A 22,215-nucleotide genomic window follows, 5' to 3' on the forward strand; every position below is an offset into this window, starting at 1 on the left:
CGCTAATGATCATTAGTGTTATTCTCTTTTTAACAATTCATTGTGTATTATATTCTTATATACCCTAAAAACAAAGAACATATCGTTTAGAACATATTCAGCCTTAAAATGCTCCAAAAATAAGGACGGCTCAGCCTCAACTGAAAATTAGACGTTCTAATAATAAAAAAAAGTGTATCGGGAAAAAGCGAGTACCATAAGGAGGCTGTTTGATTGCCTTCTCAATAAGGGGTCTTTTATCAGGTTATCTATTTAGGGGGAGGTGTTGGTATTTAGTAAGTAGTTGGGTGTCTCTTTTAGGAAAATACACAAATGCGTTCCAAATTTGAGTCAAATGTTAGACCTATCATTTTTGGATAAGATCTAGCACGCTGGCAACAGTCGCCCACTAGACATCGAATCGTGCACCTTCTATTGTGCCAAAGAGGATTGTCCTTAAACACAACGCGACGCCGGCAAGAAATCCGTGCGCGACCCTGCAAAAATATAAAAAAAAATCGACACAAGAAAAGAAGCTACACATACGATAGTTATGTTAAATTATGTGATTGGGTAATCTTTACTTAGAAATAAAAGAAACAACAATGTCACGTAAAGTTCACATGAAATCAATGAGACTTTTTAAAGTTTATTTTTCTCATACGGGCCTTCAGCCGATATTCTAAGTCATGTGTCTCGCCCCAAGCCCCTAAAATCTGCAGAATTGCGAAGCTGCTAGTTTGTAATCATGGCGGATATAACTTAGCTTGGAAATGTTGACGATTACTGGTCACTTTGAGCCAGCAGTGCTTATTTCTCACGTTGTGTTGAATCATTTGACATTCTCCTAAGCTTACAGCGGCAAGATCTACAGAATACCTCGAGATGTCTGTGGGAACGGATGATATTCTCGACCAGCTCCAAATGGTACAAAGGATGATAGATATGTCTGCGGCAAAATTGAACAGCTTACGAACTGAAGGTGCCACAAATACCAACCTAATTCAGCAAGAAATACGAACTGTAGAGGTAAGGGGAACGTAAGTTAATCCGCCATCAGCATCTGCGACAGACTCGATTTTGAACAGCTGCGTTAGGCAGTGCGGAAATGATGATAGCGAAAACCTGCCCTTCTTTTATATTTGATCGTACAAGCAATACGGGCTTTTAAACGTGTTGTCTAGTTAGCACTAAGCTATCGTTAAATACTGCTTTTCGCTTTCTATGATTCAAAAGCTCATTTCAGTACACGATCTTGGCTCTTAACGTCTACGTCCCCCAGATACGGCTCAGACTTGCACCGTTACCAACCCTTTACTCCACTAAACCTCGAGTTTATCTTTTTCCAAGTATCTTGAATGCAGCTCGAGTTTTGCAATTCTAACACAAGGCTGAGTCTAGGTAGAGTTCAAGATCGGAAAACCCTCTTAGGGATATATAAACAACTATTTACGAGTAGCATTTCGGAAACTTTCACTCTTTTTTAAACAAATCAAGCAGTGAAAAATCAATGTTCGGAAGCAAAGATCGAAGGATTAACATTCCGGTCAAAGTAAGGTTTATTTTTTGGAGATAAATTACTTGAGTCGGTAACATTATGATAATTTTATTCTACAGGGTAAACTTGTGAAGCTCTTTTCTCGAATGTTGGTGGCAAAACAAACAGCGAACAGAAGCCAAGTGAACCATGTCGAACTACCCAGCTATCCGAGTCTAGTCCAGTGGTTGCAAGTCGTTGGGATTAATGAGGCAGCGATTAAGGTAAAAAAAAAACCTTCTTGCTCTCTCGGCTAATGTGACATGATCCCAAAATACTATGTGGTTTGCTATTTGTAAAGTGCTTAAAAAGACTACCCACTCATGAATCGCTCTCGAAAACCCTAGAACCTTAATGTAGAATTCGTTTTCACTTTCTAATGTCACTCATCAATTTGGTACTCAGCCTCATTTCAATTGTTTAAAGTGTTGGCATTGGCAGAGAGGTGATAAAATCCATTGTATTGTGTCTCCTTGTTAGACATAATTTAATATTTTTCACACATTCAATAGAACATGTACCTCCCTTGAAATATATTCCCATGAATGTTTGATTGACATTACTTTATGTGCCCTTAAAAGGCTTCCAGCTGAAAAATGACCAAATCACCGTTTATGTTCCTTGTTTCTAAAGATTTTAAATTATCCTTTTCCAGTTAGGTTTTTTAGGTAAAGTTTAGTGCTGCAGCATTCATGTCTGAAGACATATTTTCCAAAAGTCCTTATGGGGCAAGTAAGCCTTTTGAGTGGTTTATGCTTTATTAGATACAAGAGCAAATTCATTAATGAAATTATCTGGAATGGAATTGTATAGGGGGAGGAAGGGTTATCAGTAGTATAATTTCCTTTATGAGTTTTTGTCTTGAACACAAAAGGGAAAAGCTGATTATCATTATTCATCATTGTTTATGTTGACTAATTTTCTAGTTCTTGTTGTTTCTCAGTGCTTTGTGCTTTTATACATTTACATGATAACTACTTCCAGGGAACCTCTTGCTTTGTGATAATACTAGGTGGAGTTTGCTTTTATCATGTTTACTGTTCCAATACTTGCACAATTAAAAAATATTACCAATTTTAACAAAGTCTCCAGTCTAAACTTCATATACTGCCTTTAAGGCTTTCATTTCTTTAACATCCTTAGATGCCCGTAAAATATAGGCCCAACTCCAAAACGTCAGAAATGCAAACTAAACATCACCAGAACCGGATACTCATGAATACATCCAAGGCATAGAAGACCTTCAAAAGCCATTCACTAGAAAATTCCTTTCTCACTAGTTGAAACCCAAATAAGGAATTATCCCATTGAATCAACCTCAGCGTGCAAACATCCATAAGCACAGCATTAATTATGCCCAAATAGACTTCCTGATGTCCTAAGGCACTCTCCAGATGCGAAAAAGCTGTAATTTTTAAGCAAATTTCAAGCAAAACTGTTGTAAGCAACAGGCTGTAGCAATGCCATCGCTAGATTGAAAAGACGCCGCAGTGCATTGCTGGAAACTTCAAGGCATACCATCTTGGGTCAGCCGTAGCTCAACTTAACTAGTAGTTTTGGACTTGAAATAGGGGGGGGGGGGGGGGGGTTCTGTTTTCAGTCTGTTTTTCTTACAATTTTGCTCAAAAGTAGGAGTGAAAGGGTTAAAGCTGTTCCCAAGAATATAAGTTGTCAAGTTATTAAATTATGTTTTACAAGAAAGAGACACAACTGTTGTATTGATCTTAATAAAATCAGTCACCCTTGTTACATTTTCTGTATTTTTAGTGCTAAAAATGTTTTCGATTTAGGAGTTTGTAGCCAAGTGTGGAACTGTCGAAGGCCTTCTCTCTTTGCCTGGTGACAAGATAAACACGATCCTAGATGCATATGTAGAGGGTGCAGAAGATAGTAGACGCCTCCAAGCTGCCTTACACCACTTGCGTGCATACACTGGTCAGTAATTTACAGTGGACCCTTATGATACTGGATTTTACGATAACCTCGATTTCACAATAGCCTTCCTGTCTCCGGGCGAAAATACAGTGGAATGTATAGGAAATTACATTGATCTTACAATATTGGATTTTACAATACAAATCTGTTCTTCTAAGTTTAATTTTGACCTCCATACAAGGATATAGCTGGTTCTCTCTATAAACAAAAGGAAAGAAGCACAAGACGCCACACACCTACAGTACAGTTAGTCGATTTTTTGATTTGACTACAGTCTTACAAAGAAACTGTACAGTCTTACACAGAGTACAGTTATGATATTATTATTATGTTATAGTTGATAATTAACCAGATCTTGCTACAACGATATTTTCAAAGGATTATCCTTTACATAGGAAAATCGAGGGCCTTTGTAACGATACCGATTTAATGATGCATTTTCTTTCTCCCAGGGCATATTGTAAATTCCAGGTTCTACTGCAATTATTATTATTGTTATTATTAAAGTAATTGTTTATTTTCATTTCTTGGAAGCCAAAAATGTAATTTTTAGATAATAACATTGTTGTTGATATTTTTTTTAGAGAGGCAGAAACAAGGTCACAAAGATAGCACATCAGAAATTTACTGGGATTCCTGGGATACTACTGTACCACGGGAAAAAACTTCTTCCGCACGCTCATCACGCTCCTCCGCAACCTTTGAATCAGATGACGCCTTGCCTCCTTCATCTCCGAGCTCAGGGGAAAATGACATTGATCCTTCTCGACTCTCAGCTAGTGACATGTCTGACGCTATGGTTAGTCCTAGGCACAGCCCACGCCCACTTATATCGCCCGTTATTCTGCAGTACCCTGTGACAAGTGGACTGAAAAGAAGTCGATCTGACGAGGCCAACATTGGTAAGGTGCTTGTAGAAGACACAGTTCTGAGACAGTTAGTATTCACAATGAGAGAGGTGTTAGATGGACCATTTTAAATCCCTTAGCACTTGGACTACCATAAATATCAGTAGTATGTTATGCTATGACTTGTCCAATGGCATTCTCCTTGACTGTACACATCAACAGAGCATGCTTTAAGTATTGTGCTCTTTCTAAATATGAGCATTTTGAGTCAAAGTGTGTCATAAAGATTGGATGCAACAATTCTTTTGTTTTTATTGCCTTTTGGGTAATCGGTACAGTCTATGTAAAAGTGTTTGCAATATAACTTGGAGTAGTGGAATGCTAAGGAAGAAAAGAGACGGTAAAACAATGGGTAAGTTGCAGAAAAAAGCTTTATTGTAATGTTTCAGATAAATTCAAACAGAATATCAAGGAATTTCCATCATTGGCTTCAGATATCTTGTATTAGGAAAGTTAATAGTTTTGGTGTCTTTAGAACAAAAACATGTCAGTTATCATGTGTGGTGTTTTCTTTGAAATATTGTTATTGGAAGCTGATAAAATTATTTGAATTCTCAAAAAGGCACTGTTTTCTGAATCAATTTTTTAGGCTCTTATTGTTTTAAAGTTATTGTAGAATTATTCCAATGATTTCATTCTGCATATAGGGTTATAGCTTGGCAATCGAGTTTTCAGACCAATTTTCAGATGTAACAAGCCAAAGAGGATAATTGTTTATCAGCTGGAGGAAGTCCTAATTTTAAATTTATCTTTTCAATTCTTGTCAATCCTTATGACATCTAACTCAGCCCTCTTCCCTCGGCATTAAATGATTATTAGGATGTTATGCTTTTGGTCAAATTTTCTTGTGATGTGATTTTACTTATTCTTATTGTAGGGAATCGTATCATAAGTGACGTGACAATGAGAGGTAGTGCCACTGTGGGAAAAGCCCGTGGGAAAAAGCTCTCTCCTGTTATACCCTTGACGATAGAGATCCCGAAAGCTGAGAGTGGCGATCAATTGTCTGTCTTGTCACAGTCAGATTCAGAGTCTGAACACAACAGAAGTAAGTACTTCTCTTTCTGTGTCTGTCATAGGGTGGCAGAGAAGGCATGAGGTAAAAATACCATGGAAAACCCTGAAGAACGCAAATCAAAGGCCAAGTCAGAATAAATTTATTCCTAAGCAGTCTTTCTCAAATACATCTGTAAACTATCTTCAGATCTGTAACTTAAAGAAACATTGGAAGGTCAATTTAATCACCCTTTTCACACATTGTGCAGCCATATGTTTTGTGTTACAAGAAAATGTGAAATTTACTGTCTTTAATGAGTTAATATAAAAAAAATAATATAATGGTGATCTACAGGGTAACCTTTCCTAGGGTTGATGATAAAAGTTAACTTTTTTGAAAATAAGGATAAAATGAAGATATCTATTGCATGTACAGCCTTGTTTTACCTTTATCTGGTTTCAGAATTTTGTTTTAAAATGTTTTGACTTTACCTGATTACTTATCTTAGTTATTTGATAACTGTTGTGTCTTTTCTTTAGTATTATAAAAGGTAGTTTTTTATATGTATGTGAGTATGATATGAATACATAGTAATGCTTCCTGTTTTTTTCTTTGTTTTTTTCTTACAGGCTCCTATAGCTCCAGCTCCCCAAAGACTCCAACTCGACATGTTATGGGCCACACTATCAAACACAGGTTGGAATAGAATCAGATCACAACAAAGTGTAATACGCTAAAGTGTAGTTCACGGGTTAATGAAAATCACTCGATTTATGTAGAAGCATGTAAATTGTATTTGTCTCTCATTATGTAACAGTCATAGTCAACAGCCATATTTTGTTGACGGTTTCATGTTTTGAATTTGTCTTTTAAAGATATCACTAATAATTCTTGCATAAGGTATTTTGATTATATATTTATATACATATATTTTATTATGTATTTTTATTGGTTAGGTTTTCCCAGAAGAAGTTTATGGTGAGCTTAGCGTGTGACTTTTGTCAGAAGATTCTTTTAAGTGGAGTAAAGTGTAAGGAATGCAAGTAAGTTCATACTTACATATGTCATGTTACTAAAACACTCATTTTTTTGCTAAATGTCGTTCAGGCATGGTTTTGAATGTTATGTATCTGAATGTTTTCTTACTGTTTATTACCTTTTGAGTGAGAAAAAGCAATGGAAAGGTTGCAGAAAAGTTGAGATACATTTGCATTATTTTATACCCAGTTCAATACATTCTACATAAGATGAATGGATCAATGACAATCATACAAAATGGTGTTTGTCTTGGTCATCACTGCTAATATAAGGATCATGTTGAAGAAAAGCAAAAACAGGCCTCAACATCAACAGAACATTATATTTAATTTTTTAGGTATCTGATCATTAGGCAACCAGTAAGTCTTCAGGTAATTGTCTACTAGGCAACCACGCAAAGTCATTAGGCAATCAGTAAAAGTCTAGCAATATATTTTTTCATTCACAAAATCATTATTAAAAATTGCAAACCAGTGGAAAATGGATACGTACATTTGTAAACTGTGCTTTCTTTTTACTCAACTTTAAAAAAAGGAGAACTGTCATTTGCAAGAAGGTTGTTGGCAACCGTCTTATGTTTAGTTAACTGTTTTTTTAATGACTTAGCACTGTTACCTAGTGAAATGTTGCCAAATGACTGAGAAACCCTCAGATCAGTTACTTTCCTCAATTGTGTTTTGGTTTTTGGATTAAAAAATTGTAATAATATCTTTAGTATTTTGGGTTATTACTGTCATTTAGATATCTCTTACAAATATTATATCATTTTATACTTTTCTGAAATAACTACAATTTCATGTAGATTTTTCTAGAAATAAAAAATTTCATATTTCTTATGTTATCTACAAGATTATTTGCCCCTTTGTTATCTAAACAACATGTTCGGACATCACAAATAACCTTCCCCTAAAAGAGATTCAATATCGTATTTCTTAGTTTTGAGAATCAAGACTGGTATTGGTGGTTGTGATAATGTTTTCAGAGGTTTTGTTTTCCTACAACTCCACATTAATAATATAAAACAAAAACTACTTCTAGGTACAAGTGTCACAAGAAATGTGCCAAACGAGCCCCGCCTTCGTGCTGTCTGCCCAAAGACTACGAAGAGTTCTTCATTCAAAGTATGAGACGAGGTATATCAGAGCATTCTGCTTTTCTTTGGATATCAATCTGTTGTGTTTGCTTCTTCAGATACTACAAGTACTCATTTTAGTACTGGTGGCACTTACTTGCTAGGGTGGTTAGAAGTGCTTATTTGAAGCCTTTTGGTTAAAGGATAACATTTTTTGGCTAATTTCTTCATAACTAGATGGCAATAATACAAAGAGGGCATATTAAAGTTTATGCTATAACCAAGCATTACAAGTAACTCGCATGTATTAATATGTTGCAGGATATGAGTATCGTTCACTGCCGATCATCAAGTCCCAAGTCAAAAGGACCAACTCAGAACCATTCAACATTGCTTACAATGTTGGGGAAATGATACGTGAAAAGCAACGCAAAGTTCAGAATCGAAGTGTTGGTGACCTATACTTCAACAGTGTTGATAGCAAGAACTATCCTGACATGGATTTTAACTACCGGCAAGGGCAGGAGGTGGTGAATGGGGGATCTGGATCAACATCATCTGCTTCCTCCCCTCCATCCTCGCCAGTGCCGTCATCAGGTGGTAGAGCTGACTACTCACCAGGCGAGGAGCAAGATGGCTTCCCCACCCAGGACCACTTTTACTATCCTAGTAGATGTGAGTAGCGCAGTCAACACTTTTACTATCCTAGTAGATGTTAGTAGCGCAGTCAACACTTTTACTATCCTAGTAGATATATGTAGGACATCAACACTTTGCTATCCTAGTAGATGGGAGTAGCGCAGTCAACACTTTTACTATCCGAGTAGATGTGAGTAGCGCAGTCAACACTTTTACTATCCTAGTAGATGTGGGTAGTGCATTCAACACTTTTACTATCCTAGTAGATGTGAGTAGCGCAGTCAACACTTTTACTATCCTAGTAGATGTGAGTAGCCCAGTCAACACTTTTACTATCCTAGTAGATGTGAGTAGCGCAGTCAACACTTTTACTATCCTAGTAGATGTGGGTAGTGCATTCAACACTTTTACTATCCTAGTAGATGTGAGTAGCGCAGTCAACACTTAAACTATACTAGTAGATATGTGTAGGACATCAACACTTTACTATCCTAGTAGATGTGGGTAGGGCATTCAACACTTCAAATATACTAGTAGATATATGTAGGACGTTAACACTTAACTATACTAGGAGATGTGTGTAGTGCAGTCAACACTTTTACTATCCTAGTAGATGTGGGTAGTGCATTCAACACTTTAAATATACTAGTAGATATACATAGGACATTAACACTTTACTATACTAGTAGATGTCTGTAGTGCAGTCAACACTTTTACTATCCTAAGTAGATGTGGGTAGTGCATTAAACACTTTAAATATACTAGTAGATATATGTAGGACATCAACACTTTACTATCCTAGTAGATGTGGATAGTGTATTCAACACTTTAAATATACTAGTAGATATATGTAGGACATCAACACTTTACTCTTCTAGTACAGATGTGAGTAGCACATTCAACACATTTGAAAGGTTTCAATAACCTTCGTACAGGTAGTGGATTTTTACATGTCCTTTATGTTATACTTACCTATTTTATTAACTATTTGCAGATGGCACTGGTACTTCAACAATGACCAAGTATGTCTAAACAGATTCTTTTAGACACTTGCTAATCATAGGAAGTAGCATACTGTAATTTTAAATAATGTAAGCTTGATGTAGAATATGGTAGTAGGGCAGATCCAGGGGTGGGCTGTTTATCTGGTTTTGTTACAGCATAGATCTTACAGAATCTACCAGCTAATCATGTTTATTTGGTTTTGTTACAGCATAGATCTTACAGAATCTACCAGCTAATCATGTTTATCTGATTTTGTTACAGCATAGATCTTACAGAATCTACCAGCTAATCATGTTTATTTGGTTTTGTTACAGCATAGATCTTACAGAATCTACCAGCTAATCATGTTTATTTGGTTTTGTTACAGTAGTGATCTTACAGAATCTACCAGCTAATCATGTTTATTTGGTTTTGTTACAGTAGTGATCTTACAGAATCTACCAGCTAATTATGTTTATTTGGTTTTGTTACAGTAGTGATCTTATAGAATCGACTGGCACACTGACCCGTACCGAGAGTACCAAGTCATACCAGAGCAGCAACACCACCAACAGCAACGAGTCTGTGAGTAACTCGACACAAAAATTTTGAAGCAAGCTGGGTGCTCTCTCGTTAAAACCTTGCATTTTGTCATGTTGTCACCCTATAATGTCATGTTGTCATGTTTCACTTTATCAAGTTGACACCTTACAATTTGTCACACTGACACATTTGTCTCATTGTCACCATATAGTTTGTCATGCTGACACCTTGCAACCTTGTCACCCTACAATTTGTCTTGTTGAAACCTTTCACTTTGTCGTATTGTCACCCTACACCTTTTCATGTTGACACCTTGCACTTTGTCACATTGTCACCCTGCACTTTGTCATGTTGAAATATTGCACTTTGTCACATTGTCACCCTACACCTTGTCATGTTGACACCCTGCAGTTTGTCACATTGTCAACCTACACCTTGTCATGTTGACACCTTGCACTCTGTCACATTGTCACCCTACACCTTGTCATGTTGACACCCTGCACTTTGTCACATTGTCACCCTATGCCTCTTCATGTTGACACCTTGCAATTTGTCACATTGTCACCCTACACCTTGTCATGTTGACACCCTGCACTTTGTCACATTTTCACCCTACACTTTGTCAAGTTGACACCTTTGCACTTTGTCACATTGTCACCCTATGCCTCGTCATGTTGACACCATGCACTTTGTCACATTGTCATCCTACACCTTGTCATGTTGACACCCTGCACTCTGTCACATTTTCACCCTACACTTTGTCAAGTTAACACCTTTGCAATTTGTCACATTGTCACCCTATGCCTCGTCATGTTGACACCATGCACTTTGTCACATTGTCACCCTACACCTTAGCACTTTGTCACCCTGGCTTCCACAGACTCTTTCTGGGGGTGATGTGCCAGGTGTCGAAGACCTCGAGATCCAAATATCAGATGTAGACCCAGAAAGCAGAAAGTGGGGACAGCGTGTGGTGAGTTGTTGCTATGGTCACCAAGTCTTGACATATAAAAAGCTGCCTAAACACTGCATGATAACTTTATTTGCACCCTCCATGCTATTAATTTGTTAACTGGCGGTGTGCTTTGTGTCATGTGCACTTGTATGCTATGGAGAGTTTTCTTAACTTGCTAACTATGCAAAGCCTCATAGGGGTACCACTTAATGTGGTTTTTGCTTGATTTGGAATATCTCTCTAACCATTATATTTAAATAGGAAAACAATAAAGTAAATAAAAAAAATCCAGACATTTAAAAGAACAGCTGAAGATTAAATGTAATTTAATATTTATTACCAGCTTGTGTGTATAGTCATTAGATGATTTTCCAGTGTCAGGATTTTTATTTGCTAAACGTTGTTGTCTTTGCAAGTAAAGTTTTTCTTAAGAATTCAAAAGTTTAAATCTAAATAAGATCAGATAAAGTGAGTTTTTTTATCACTGTTTAAGTATAATCTTGAAAATAAATAAAATTTTAAGGGTTCCCCTCTTTATACCATTAAAATCTTATTTCACTACGATGTAAACAAAATGTTAATTTGTGGGCATAGATTTTGTTGTCCATTGAGTAGCTGAAGGTATAAACTTGCTAAAAATGCTACTTTTGAGTCATAGTCAGAATAAATATAAGGTTTGCATGTGTATTAATCTGATTTGGTGAAAACTATTGTCCCAATTGAAGGCATCATCCAGAGCATTTGGCAAGGCCTACATGTTATTGGACTTGCATGTAAGTAAATTTTTCCAATTTTTACTCAATGGATCCAATGCCTACATTCTCAAATGACCTCAACATCAACAAGCAACTGCTTGGTGTAAAGACATAAATTGTAAATCATAAATTGTACCATAAACATACCATACTCAAATTTGTCTGTGGTTATGCATCATTTTCTAAATAATGGGGATCTTGTAGAATTTGAGTGAAGAGAATTTGATAAAATAAGGCAACAACAACATCTATTTTCACCAAAAGGTTTTGTTGGGGTTTGTCTGCTGTCTTTTTTTTTTACAAAACCACATTTCAAAGGCCTTTTACTAAAGCATCATTGTAAAGGTTTTATTGTAAAATAAGCTAAAAATTGCAAATGGTTGCATGAGGCTGTAAACAGGCTCTGGCCTGTGTATGGGCTTTCACACTCAAATTAAACAGGCCCAACTTATCTAGAAAAGGACTCATTCTACCTTTGACATCTGTTAAACATTCAAATCAAACAAAATTGTTTTATATGTGTGATATTTTAAAAATATGTAAAATCATGTGGCAAACCAAACAAGCAATGTGATGTTCAAGGGACCTTGACATAATGTAAATTTAGCTCGAAAGATTTATAGCTGTGGGTGTTACCTTTTCTCCAGACAAGAGGCAGTTTAATGTCTGAATGGGTTGTCCCATTTGAGGAGATAGAAATCTTTGATGTGCTTGGGAGTGGTCGCTTTGGTAAAGTCTATCGTGGCCGCTGGCATGGCGAAGTGGCTGTGAAGATGATTGAGATTGATAACCCAACGGAAGAGCAGCTCAATGCTTTCAAATTTCAAGTAAGTTTAAACTTGGGTTTATATTTTCAAATAGATGCAGGCTTTTGGCTCAATAAAATATAGGTCTGGATACTGCAAAGTAGGATATTTAACCATGATTCTAAAAAGCACCATCTTTTAAATAAGTGCCCCCTCTCAAATAAGCACCAAGGGTGCTAGCTCTGTTATCTGTCAAAGATCCAAAAAATTAGCATACAATTTAAATCATTTGGAAATGCTTTTATAGATTTATATATATTTAATGCCATTGCAGTATTAACACATTGACCCCTCAACCGGCCTGTACCGGCTTTGGAAAGTACCCACAACCCAAAAAATTTATAAATGCAAAATAAACACAACAAGATGAAGATACTCAGGCATCAGTCTAAGGGATAAATGGTCTTGAAGATATGCATCCAACCAAGGTGTTGGCAACTACTCTCAAGCCAAATAATAGCACAGGTTCTTTGACAAATTTCAAATCGAACAAGGAAAGAAAAAGCAGAATCACCCCTCTCAATAAAACGCTCAAAATACCACACAAGGGAGAGAGATCAGCAAACACAGCTCAAGACACAAATAGATACCTTTATTCTGATCCTCCAGGTACATTTCCATGGCCTCAAGACACAATGTCCACTCCTTGAAGGCTTGTAAAACCACAAGGATGCCTTTACGTATTGCAAGGGGAGGGCCAGTCAACACTCCTCTCCCCAAAGTCAGATAGTTTTTTATAAGTCTTTTCACCCCGAAGCCAAACAAATCAATTCCAGGTCATACAGACCCAGAATAGCAGTGTAAACAATTTTGGAATAAATTTGGTTTCAGAAAAGACAGCATTTAGGAGAGCTGTGGTGATTCATTAGAAAATTATTTTCTCATCCAGGCAAAGCCAAACAAGAAAAAATCATCATGAATCCACCTTTGCTTGGAAATATCCATAAGCAAAGCACTCAATTATGCCCCAATAGACTTCATGATGTCCTGAGACACTCTCCTAATATGCTCATAGCTGTATTTTTGATGAAAAATACAAGCAACCATCAACTTGTGCTTGCTTCAGCACAAGGACGAGGGATTAAAAGTGGGGAGCGATAAGCACTGTTGGAAAGCTTGGATACCGCTGACTACGGGCTGTATAAAACTCAGAATAGGGGGTGAGGTATCTGTTTTCAGTCTGTTTTTTGTAAATTCAGCTCAAAAATAGCCAGAAGTCAATGGATTAAACCAATTACAACAAAAATTCAACCATAGCTTGTGTGTCAAAGCATTCCTGTATTCAATGCTTCCTGTCACATCTTTATTAATTAATGATTCTGTTTTTTCTTTGTTTAGGTATCCACCTTTAGAAAGACTCGTCATGATAACACTGTCTTGTTTATGGGGGCTTGCATGGATCCGCCAAAACTGGCCATCATTACTAGGTAAAACAAACTAATTAACTTTGACACAAGATCTAGATGTTTTGTGGTAGTCCTGAATGCTGTTGAGTGAGCTGGCAATTAGAAAAGTACTCTTGATAATACAAAAAACAAGTGTCCAAATGGTGGGTTGCCGTCTTAAGGTAGTCGTGAATGCTGTTGAGTGAGCTGGCAATTAGAAAAGTACTCTTGATAATAATGAAAACAAGTGTTCAAATGTTAACTGTGGGTTGCTGTCTTACATGGCATGTTTTCCGGTTCAAATGTTAACTGTGGGTTGCCATCTTATGGTAGTCCTGAATGCTGTTGAGTGAGCTGGCAATTAAAAAAGTACTCTTGATAATGAAAACAAGTGTTCAAATGTTAACCCTGGGTTGCCGTCTTACATGGCATGTTTTCCGGTTCAAATGTTAACTGTGGGTTGCCATATTACATGGCATGTTTTCCGGTTCAAATGTTAACTGTGGGTTGCCGTCTTACATGGCATGTTTTCCGGTTCAAATGTTAACTGTGGGTTGCCATATTACATGGCATGTTTTCCGGTTCAAATGTTAACTGTGGGTTGCCATCTTATGGTAGTCCTGAATGCTGTTGAGTGAGCTGGCAATTAGAAAAGTACTCTTGATAATGAAAAAAAACAAGTGTCCAAATGTTAACTGTGGGTTGCCGTCTTAAGGTAGTCCTGAATGCTGTTAAGTGAGCTGGCAATTAGAAAAGTACTCTTGATAATAATGAAAACAAGTGTTCAAATGTTAACTGTGGGTTGCCGTCTTAAGGTAGTCCTGAATGCTGTTAAGTGAGCTGGCAGTTAGAAAAGTACTCTTGATAATAAAGAAAACAAGTGTTCAAATGTTAACTGTGGGTTGCCGTCTTACATGGCATGTTTTCCGGTTCAAATGTTAACTGTGGGTTGCCATATTACATGGCATGTTTTCCGGTTCAAATGTTAACTGTGGGTTGCCATCTTATGGTAGTCCTGAATGCTGTTGAGTGAGATGGCAATTAAAAAAGTACTCTTGATAATGAAAACAAGTATTAAAATGTTAACTGTGGGTTGCCGTCTTACATGGCATGTTTTCCGGTTCAAATGTTAACTGTGGGTTGCCATATTACATGGCATGTTTTTCGGTTCAAATGTTAACTGTGGGTTGCCGTCTTACAGTCTGTGCCGTGGCTACACGCTCTACACCCATGTCCACATCAGGAAGGATAACTTTCCACTTGCTAAGATAGCCCAGATCACAACACAAATAGCCCAGGTAAGTCTCATCTTTTAATGATTACAAAAAGGTTGCAAGAGTGTTCCTTTCCCATCATAGTATAGCGGCTGCTCCGTAGCCAGTTTTGTTGGGCTTAACTGAATAAAATATAGTCTAGTCAAAGTGAGCATGCCAAAAGAAGGACAGATCTATCCCTTTTGTAGTGCATGTTTGTGATTAAAACTGAACAAAATTGAAAGCTACTTGGGCTAAGTGCTAACTATTTTAAAACATGCTAATGTTAATTCTGTTATGTGTACCTGACCTTGTTTTACAGGGTATGGGATACCTCCATGCACGAGGAATTGTACACACTGACCTTCGCTCAAAGAATGTTTTCTTAGAGCTGAACAGTAAAGCAGTTATAACTGACTTTGGGCTGTACAGCGTAGCCGGTCTTACTGCGCGATCAGCTAGGTGAGTACTTGTGTGAAAGGTAAAGAGACAATCACCAATAATCTTTGGAAGTAGTACTCTTTCGTCTCCTATCTGTCTTAGCACGTAATTACTCTAGTATGGCATGGGTAGTTTATAGGAAACCAGACCAAAATAGGGTATCTGTTCTCTCAACGTTTAGTTTAAGGGAAATGAAACCAAGTCAAAAGATGGTATCTGTCCCCTAAGTTTAGTGTAAGGGCGAGGAAACATGAGGGAACTAGACGGGACTGGTTCCTTTGTGTAAGGGGTGGCCAAGGATGAAAAAATAAGAGCCTTTAGTATGCTAGTAAGAGGAGAAGATAAGAATACTGTTCATTTCTTGTTTCCAGTTTGTTGCTTATTTGTTTTAGGACTACTTTTTACCCCTAATGCAATTGTGGATGTTGACAATCTGTCTTGAATTACAGACCTGGCTATCTGATGGTACCATATGGATGGCTCTACTACTTGGCACCGGAAGTCATCCGCACGTTGACGCCGTTTCAAGATGCGCCGGAATCAAAGCAGTTTACCACAAAAACTGACGTTTACTCATTTGGGTAAATGATTACATCAGTTTTAGTATCAGTATATCAAGTGGTACCATGAAAATCACTTCTCTGAAACTTAATACTTTATATTTGTAGAACTGTTTGGTATGAGATGATAGCTGGTGGCTGGCCATGGAAAAAACAAAATCCAGAATCAATAATTTATAAAGTTGGGAAAGGCCACAAACAATCATTAAATATTCACGACATTCCAGGAGAGGTTAAGGTATAGTTGATATCATCAATTTTCCAAACACTTTTAGCCACATTGTCACTAGTTTACTTTCGGAGGGCTAGCGAAATCTATTAGAATCCATCTATTCTGATATGATAAGCCGTTGTGCAGAATCACCAACAGCACAAATAAGTATCAGGAATAAGCTAGAGTTAGATGCAGACTCAGATCTTGAGTGGAACGAAATCTATTTGCGTATATATAAAACTACTAATAACACGTATTTGAGGTCTTTCCAGTACAAGATTTTGAATAATATTCTTTATTTAAATGCACAGTTGTATAAATTCAAGCTCGTTGATTCTCCACGCTGCTCGCTCTGTATGGACCACATAGAAACGATGGTCCATCTATTTGCTGAATGTGTGGTAGTTAAGAATTTGTATTTACAGCTGAAAACCACACTGATAAAGTACAATCTAACCCTTCCAGACCTAACCCTATAAACATCATTTTTGGGATAGATAATTGTCAGTTAATAAACTTGATACTGCTACTCTTTAAGAATTATGATGTGTATAAGGTGCGAGGTGGTACTCCATTTCTTCAATGCATGCTTGTAAAAATACGTCAGTATGAGCTGATTGAGCATTTTTGTGCGTTGCAAAACAACTCCCTGCAGCTGCACCTGGCTAAATGGGACAAATTATATGAGATGATTGAGTCTTAAATAGATTTCAGTTGAACACTATTAATATATATTTGATTTAGTAAAGTATGTTGCTCAGTAAATGGGGAAGAGGGGACTTCTGTTTTTGTCTTCTTTCGGGGAGGGGAGGGGGGGAGGGATGGGAGGTTAGAGCTGGAAAAAAAGGAGACTAAAGTTTTAAATTGGAATGTTTAATTATTAAAAAATTAAATTGAATTTACAAGTTAAAAAAAAGTCTATAATCTATTAATGTAAAGGAAATAACAAATTGTTACGTAATTAACCAGAAGTAAACTGGTGACAATGCAGCTTTAATCGATCATTGCAGGTAACCAAAACACTGAATTATCGATTTTAATTATCTCCTCAGGAGGCATTAATTCTGTGTTGGGCACAGAACCCTGAATCTAGGCCTACATTCAGTCAGCTCTTGAAGACAATTGACAGATTGCCTAAAAAGCACCGACTTCACCGAAGCCCTTCACAGCCCTGTACTGTGGGGAGGCCAGCAGAGGCCCTTATCTGACGTTTAGGCTAGCCAATGGCATCATGAACATATGTTACCATTTAGACTGTAAGTCAGTGGCGTCCTCAACTAAGGTTACCAAACTAATGTTACCATTCAGACTTTAAGCCAATGGCATTGTTTACTAATGTTACAATTACAGTTGACTTCACAGTTTAGAATGTAAATCAAAGGCTTCATGAGTTAACATCACAGTTTAGACTGTAAGCAAGAGGCATACTGAACTGATGATGCAGTTTAAACTCTAAGTCATTGGCATTCTTAATTAACGTCACGCAAGTCAATGGCATCATGAACTAAAGTTACCATTTAGACAGTAAGTCAATGGCATCCTTACCCAATGTCACTTTTTAGACCCTAACTCAGTGGATCCCTGAACAAACGTCACAGGCTAGACTGCAAGCAATGGCATTTTAGACTTTAAACCAAGGGGACAATAGGTCAATAGGTCAACAGGACAATGATCTAATGGCACATACCATAGGATGTCCAACTTAAGCCATCTTACTGTCTAAAAAGCCATCTTACTGTCCGCTATTTTAATGTCCAACTAAAGCCAACTTACTGTCTGCTACATGTCTGACTAAAGCCAACTTACTGTATGCAAAAAAAAACCCTATATAATCAGACTTAAACAATGGCTGACAATACATCTTTAACTCGATTCAATTTAATGTACAGAAACAGAAAGTATTTTCCCATAAACGATAATTATTAAGAAGTGAGAAGTTATTAATGACTGTCGATTATGACCAAAAAGTAGTTCTAATCTCTAGCCCTGTAGAGCTAGTACTGCTCAACATAAAGGGTCCGCTATTTATTGATGCAGGCATTTTCATACCATTAGCTTTTTACTTCTAAATTTGTAAATTCTGCTTATTATTCCATGACTGGTAAATAATCTGCTTATTATACCATTGCTAGTTGACGCCCTCGTCTTATAAGTGAATGGATTGGACTTCGATTACCGATTCATTGTATTATTTTTTGATATATATTTTAATTATGACATTGACCTTTTCCTTATTGAGTTTTCTACATGCTTGATTGTGCCAGGTTATAAATATTTAATATTTTTATTTTGTATTTTTGATCCTCTACAGTGGAGAGAACAAGTGTCTGCCCCATTTAGGGATTTGATAAAATTGTATATTTTTACATTTTCAAGGAGATTATTAGGCTCGCTTACCAGCCGACTTGTCTCATATGAACAAGCTGGAAATCAAGCCTGGGAGATTATGGAACAAATAGACTTTGGGTAAACATTTCTACAATGGAGAAATCCATATATTGAAAACCCTGTTTCAATTTCAACTAATGTTATGTGTGTATCGCATGCACCTTCAAGACCGGTGTAAAATAGTGTTTTATTTTCATTTTTATTCATTATTCAGTTCAACAAAGACTAATTTGTAGTACAATACAACTCAATAAAAGACAATTTGAGGTTCCACCTGGATGGGGAAGACCCAGGGACCCAAAGTATAGACACACATTAGGGTCTGGGCCAGATTTAGCATGTAATTATTTTTTTAATGGCTTTATTTTATTTACATTCTCTCTATCAAGATATGACAATAGGCGATGGAGAAATCATGATAATAGGCAATGGAGGAGTAATGATAGTTTTCGCGGAGAGACTCTTAAGATACTTCTGCTGCCTTTTCTCATTAATTGTTATTTGTATTGTCACTAGTATCTGCCCACTTGTCCCTTAGGATGTTTACTTTGTAAAATGCTGCAAATGTTTCGAAAAAAAAGCTCAGAAGTAAAAAAAGGAAATACTATGGAGTCTGTTTTTATGATGAAAGTCATTAGGCAACCATCCCATGTCATTAGGTAAATGGTTACCTAGTAGACGTTTACCTAATATTAAGATACTTGCTTGTTAAGCTATAACCATTGTTTAACAGTTGGTATGAAATCATGGGTGCTAGGGTGCTTCCTTCAGCAATGGAAAGGGAATTTTATATGCAATTCTCAACTTTTGCACCTTGGAAATTAAGATTTTACCCACTCCTCCCTCCAAACACATGGTGAGCCAAATACTACCCCCCTTCCTCAGAAAACAATACCCCCAAAAAGATGTTTATTCTAAGTTCAAACCTACATTGTCTAGCACTGAAAATAAATGAAAGAGTATGGGGAAACTACCAAAAGTGTTGCTGAATAACCATTGTCTATGGCCATCATAAACAACAAATCCTCCAAAAGTGCTGAAACTTTTAATAATATCTATTGACAATACTTTCACTGCCTATTATCAATATATTTACAAATTCATTATTGCTGAGATAAAAGGGGGCACTATCTACCCTGAAAATGTTCTTAAATATTGAATTGCAAAGCATTAAACAATTGGGAATAACCTCACTAACGTGTGAATGGTAGAGTTCTTTCCTACTAGATAAACTATTTATTCACTGGATGGCAGTGGGTTTAAACACCCTCAGATAATGTGATTCTATGAAAGAGAGATAAGAAGATGAGTCCTCAAAAAAGTAGATGGTTTAGGGTGTATGTGGTAAGTGGCATCTGGGTGGGGTGAAATGAATGACGTAACCACGCCTTGAAATGAATGATGAAAGGAATGACAGTAACCGTCTGGTTTCCCTGGAGAGAGAGCCACTGCAAGTTCATCCACATTTTAGACAAATTCAAACTCTTTTTTTGGAATTTTACATGACATGCCTGTCAACCCCAGAAAATCTCAAGGCTTGATATTTTTAGGGGGAGGGGTGGGGTACACTACAAAAAGGTATCATTTTCGTATAGAAGATTTTTTTCCAAACGCTAAAGAGTGGGAGATTTGGTGCTGTAAACAGGAGAGCTGGAGATGAGGTCAAAAATCTTAATAGACACCTAACACCCAAATCTAGATAACAACATACACAACAGTTGAAGGGATTTAAATAAATAACTCTTCTCACCCGTTCTTCTCAGGTATGTCTCCATAGCACATAGTGATAGGGCCACAGATCTCCTCTGGCATTGCACCCTTGGATTTTAGGAATTGACCTTTTGCTATCTGCTCATTTTCCTAAAACCATGTAAGTAGAGTTCTTAGTAGAAGTTTAAATGGAAAAGCCAAGAAAGATTTTAGTGAATATTTCATTGATTAATTTAGAAATAATGGTGAGATTGTTAGATATTTTTTTAGTAACATATTTTTTTTAAAGATCTGCATATTGAATTAATGAAATGTTTTTTTTTGACACACTATATAAACAACTGATTATTGCTTGGATGACTGTAAACAATTATAATCTCTTAACATTCCAAATGTCTTCTTATAAATCCTAGCAACTGGAGACCCACACCAAAGCAGCCAATTCCCCCCAATTACCATCCATTAATGATATCACCACCCTTTCACCCCATCACCTACCTCCCCAAGGCCTGTAGCCAATGGGAGGGGTTCGGATTAAGTACCGCCTCGAGGTAGGACAAGCTACCTAAGAGAAAATGTACCGCTTTATGAGTAAATAAACACCCCCACCCCCTGCTCAAAACCCTTGCTAATGGTTGGCACCCTACAATCCTACTTTAGCATCTACCCTACACAGCAATCCCAAGCCTGATTCGCTATTTTCCCCCTACTTAAGGACCCTGATAAATAGCGTGAACACAGTATGAGGCGTTTACCTCGCATTCCTTGTCCTCTCTTCTTCTGTATACGTGAAGCATAGTTTTCTCTACAAATTCTGTAAAATCAAACGGTCTTTGGACCCAAAGAATTCGTCCAGTGGGAATTCTCAAAGCGCTAGCTAAACGCTTTTTAAAATTATAGATTTCAGCCGAATGAATATTGCTCAGCCATAGAGGTTCAACTTTTTGAAAGATGACACCGAATAGGTCGCACCTGGGCACGTTTCTCTCGAGTATGAAATCTTCAACTGGGATTTCTCTCCGTGTTCTGAGTCCTTCCATCTTTAAATTTTCATAGTTCGTTACGTAAAATAGCCCTTCTATTTGATCTTTCTTCCAGTGGAATTTTCTTCCGAAAGACACCATTTGCAGATGGCGGGCTGTCAGGGGCATTTCGTCTACTGCTTTCGGCATTAAACTTGGTACACAAATAGAAGGCCGGCTTTGTCCAAATATCTCATGGTCCACGACTGTTTGTAGAAGTTTCTGACAAAGCATTAGAGGATCTTGTCCTTCGCCAAGGAATAAAAACTTTGGGTCGAAATCTCTCGCAATACTACGAGATGGTTGTAGAGCTGGTGGGTCACTAAGAATGTCTCCCATCGCTGCTCCAAACACACCGGGAGGAAATAATGCAGCCATAATACTAGCAAACTACTTGGTTAGCTTGTAAATCAGAATAAACTTGTTGTTTTTATGGATGTTTCATAACAATTCTTTCAAGCGGGTAATATCGATGTGTGGTCTTTCTGCATGCTTGACTCTAATCGCGTCGATTTGTTCGCGTCACTGGGTATCACATATTTCCTAGATCAAGGCATGCTATCCGTGTGTTTAGCCTTTCTTTGAGAACAAAGATAACGAAGTTTTACCAACGAACTTGCCCTTTCGATCTTTTGGTTTGTTATGAAAACAGCACACCCAAGACTAAACCCAGGCCCCACTCATCGCGCATAATACTCCGCGGCGTCGCGATACGCCGCTGCGCATTCTCCGGTCGAGACCTCCTCCCGCTAGCTCAAAGCATTTCCTTGTATACATGTAATTCCTGGCAACACCCGCCTATTCGAATCCAAACCATTTTCTAGTGTGTTTGCTTCATATATTTTTGTTCTCCCGCTAGCTCAAAGCATTTCCTTTATATACATGTAATTCCTGGCAACACCCGCCTATTCGAATCCAAACCATTTTCTAGTGTGTTTGCTTCATATATTTTTGTTCTACCCCAAAACGCTATGGCCCAGGTTCGCATTCTGGCTGAAACTTGATTCGAATTTGTGTCACAAGTGGGTTGAAAGTTATTGTCCAGTGTTTCTAGTCTTCCCGGATAACGGCACTAAACTGGAGGCCCCGTCCTT

General features: G+C 37.3%; 2 protein-coding genes across 4 annotated transcripts; one reads left to right on the plus strand and one right to left on the minus strand.

Annotated features, from left to right (window-relative positions):
• The first annotated feature begins 683 nt into the window (after positions 1–683).
• On the plus strand, positions 684–18,996 carry LOC5519653 (kinase suppressor of Ras 2). Of its 3 annotated transcripts, none has more exons than XM_048726891.1 (20): positions 684–1,008; positions 1,597–1,740; positions 3,307–3,451; positions 4,036–4,353; positions 5,237–5,407; positions 5,986–6,052; positions 6,313–6,399; positions 7,433–7,515; positions 7,788–8,141; positions 9,100–9,127; positions 9,584–9,674; positions 10,513–10,605; positions 11,313–11,360; positions 11,990–12,169; positions 13,487–13,575; positions 14,735–14,831; positions 15,109–15,248; positions 15,677–15,808; positions 15,896–16,025; positions 17,054–18,996. In XM_048726891.1, the coding sequence occupies exons 1-20, from the start codon at positions 865–867 to the stop codon at positions 17,207–17,209; spliced, it is 2,697 nt and encodes an 898-aa protein (XP_048582848.1). In that variant the 5' UTR covers positions 684–864; the 3' UTR covers positions 17,210–18,996. The 3 variants fall into 3 exon arrangements, with proteins under 3 accessions (XP_048582848.1, XP_048582847.1, XP_048582849.1); XM_048726890.1 differs by having other exon boundaries at positions 685–1,008; positions 7,433–7,527; XM_048726892.1 differs by lacking the exon at positions 11,313–11,360 and having other exon boundaries at positions 685–1,008; positions 7,433–7,527.
• On the minus strand, positions 18,558–21,799 carry LOC5519654. The gene is made up of 3 exons (XM_001639578.3): positions 20,855–21,799; positions 20,140–20,249; positions 18,558–19,673 (listed from the first exon to the last, which is right to left on the minus strand). Exons 1-3 carry the CDS (start codon positions 21,497–21,499, stop codon positions 19,649–19,651), a joined length of 780 nt encoding a protein of 259 aa, XP_001639628.2. The 5' UTR covers positions 21,500–21,799; the 3' UTR covers positions 18,558–19,648.
• Between the last annotated feature and the right edge of the window lie 416 nt (positions 21,800–22,215).

This window comes from Nematostella vectensis, chromosome 4, assembly GCF_932526225.1.
Source record: "Nematostella vectensis chromosome 4, jaNemVect1.1, whole genome shotgun sequence".
Taxonomy (NCBI): domain Eukaryota; kingdom Metazoa; phylum Cnidaria; class Anthozoa; order Actiniaria; family Edwardsiidae; genus Nematostella; species Nematostella vectensis.

Bases quoted from the DNA above. Each gene is read 5' to 3' on its own strand.
- LOC5519653 (XM_048726890.1), top strand. From the start codon at position 865: ATGTCTGTGGGAACGGATGATATTCTCGACCAGCTCCAAATGGTACAA. The intron at 1,009-1,596 runs GTAAGGGGAACG...TTTATTCTACAG, and splicing joins AAGAAATACGAACTGTAGAG to GGTAAACTTGTGAAGCTCTT. The intron at 3,452-4,035 runs GTCAGTAATTTA...TATTTTTTTTAG, and splicing joins CCACTTGCGTGCATACACTG to AGAGGCAGAAACAAGGTCAC.
- LOC5519654 (XM_001639578.3), bottom strand. From the start codon at position 21,499: ATGGCTGCATTATTTCCTCCCGGTGTGTTTGGAGCAGCGATGGGAGAC. The intron at 20,250-20,854 runs GTAAACGCCTCA...ACATGGTTTTAG, and splicing joins GAGAGGACAAGGAATGCGAG to GAAAATGAGCAGATAGCAAA. The intron at 19,674-20,139 runs GTGAGAAGAGTT...TCTCTTTCATAG, and splicing joins GACATACCTGAGAAGAACGG to AATCACATTATCTGAGGGTG.